The 1,441-nt window shown below is 42.3% G+C and overlaps 1 protein-coding gene across 1 annotated transcript; it reads left to right on the top strand.

Moving 5' to 3' along the window:
* The first annotated feature begins 288 nt into the window (after nucleotides 1-288).
* LOC100726960 (olfactory receptor 11H6-like) lies at nucleotides 289-1,239 on the top strand. Its single transcript, XM_003474352.1, has one exon. It carries the CDS (start codon nucleotides 289-291, stop codon nucleotides 1,237-1,239), a length of 951 nt encoding a protein of 316 aa, XP_003474400.1.
* Nucleotides 1,240-1,441: the final 202 nt, after the last annotated feature.

Genomic DNA, 1,441 nt, shown 5'->3' with positions numbered 1-1,441 from the left:
CTCACATCATGTATTTGAACTTCTGTTTTTCTTTGTATTTCAAGAAAACTTTTGCAAAATCATTATTTATCATATTGATAGGCACTGATTTATATATGGTGCATAAATTAATAGAAGAATATCAAAGCATATCCCAACAACAATATTTTGGAGTGTCCAGTGAAAAAAATAAGTAATTCCAGTCTAGACTGCACATCATATGACAAAGGAAGTGTGATCAGTAAATAAGGAGGAATAAGAAGGCAAAACTTCCTCTGGATATGTAATTCATGTGGAAATCCTCACAGGATGGAAGGTAATACTCTGAGAGGCAGAAATATTTCCCATGCTGTGAGTTATTTCATCCTCTTGGGCTTCCCTAGTGGCTGGGAAGTACAAAGCTTCCTTTTCTCCATATTCTTTGTGACTTACATCCTGACTCTGTTTGGAAATACAGCCATCATATGTGCAGTGCACTGGGACCACCGGCTCCACACACCGATGTACACTCTTCTGGCAAACTTCTCTTTCCTGGAGATCTGCTACGTCAACTCTGATGTGCCCAACATGCTGGCTAACTTCCTCTCAAGGTCCAAAACCATCTCCTTCACTAGGTGCCTCCTGCAATTGTACTTCTTCTTCTCTCTGGGTACAACTGAATGCCTATTTCTCTCCATCATGGCCTATGACCGGTTCCTTGCAATCTGCCGCCCCCTGCACTACCCCAACATCATGACTACAAAGTTCTGCTACAGCTTAGTCAGCTTTTGCTGGGTCTATGGTTTCCTTTGGTTTCTGATTCCAGTGATACTCATTACCCAACTGCCATTTTGTGGACCAAATGTGATTGATGACTTCCTGTGTGACCTTGGTCCCCTGCTGGCCCTTGCCTCAGCCTGTGTCCCAATCCCAGGGACTGTTCTCATATGTGGCACCATGAGCTCCCTCCTCATCTTTGCCACCTTTTTCTATATTATCAGCTCCTACACCCTGGTGCTAAGAGCTGTTATTCAGGTACCCTCCTCTGCTAGCTGGAAGAAGGCCTTCTCCACCTGCTCCTCACATCTGGCTGTTGTATGTCTCTTCTATGGATCAGTGATGCTGACATATGTGAGTCCAGGGTCAGGACAAGCAAAGGGCATGCAGAAGTTTACAACACTGTTCTACTCGGTTTTGACCCCTTTATTCAATCCTATGATTTATAGTCTCCGGAATAAAGAAATGAAGGATGCCTTAAAGAAAGTTCTGGGAAGTTTCTAAGTTGGTCTATGACTGGTCTATGAGTTATATTCAAATGAATTTATACTGTAACCCTCCTGCAGTGAAGAGCAACACAACTGGCAAGTAGATGTGAATTTTTTAAAGGGTGTATTTCAAAATGCTAAATGCCATAGCAAAATTGAAGCCTTCTGCCAGGAAAAATCAATTGTGTCTTGTGTATTAGGTTACTAATGCTTCTGTT

The sequence above is a fragment of the Cavia porcellus genome, unplaced genomic scaffold (assembly GCF_034190915.1).
Source record: "Cavia porcellus strain 051 isolate PalLab524CR breed Dunkin Hartley unplaced genomic scaffold, mCavPor4.1 scaffold_26, whole genome shotgun sequence".
NCBI lineage: Eukaryota > Metazoa > Chordata > Mammalia > Rodentia > Caviidae > Cavia > Cavia porcellus.
This window is presented reverse-complemented; position numbering and strand designations above follow the sequence as displayed.

Coding starts and splice junctions, on each gene's coding strand:
- LOC100726960 (XM_003474352.1), top strand. CDS start 289: ATGGAAGGTAATACTCTGAGAGGCAGAAATATTTCCCATGCTGTGAGT.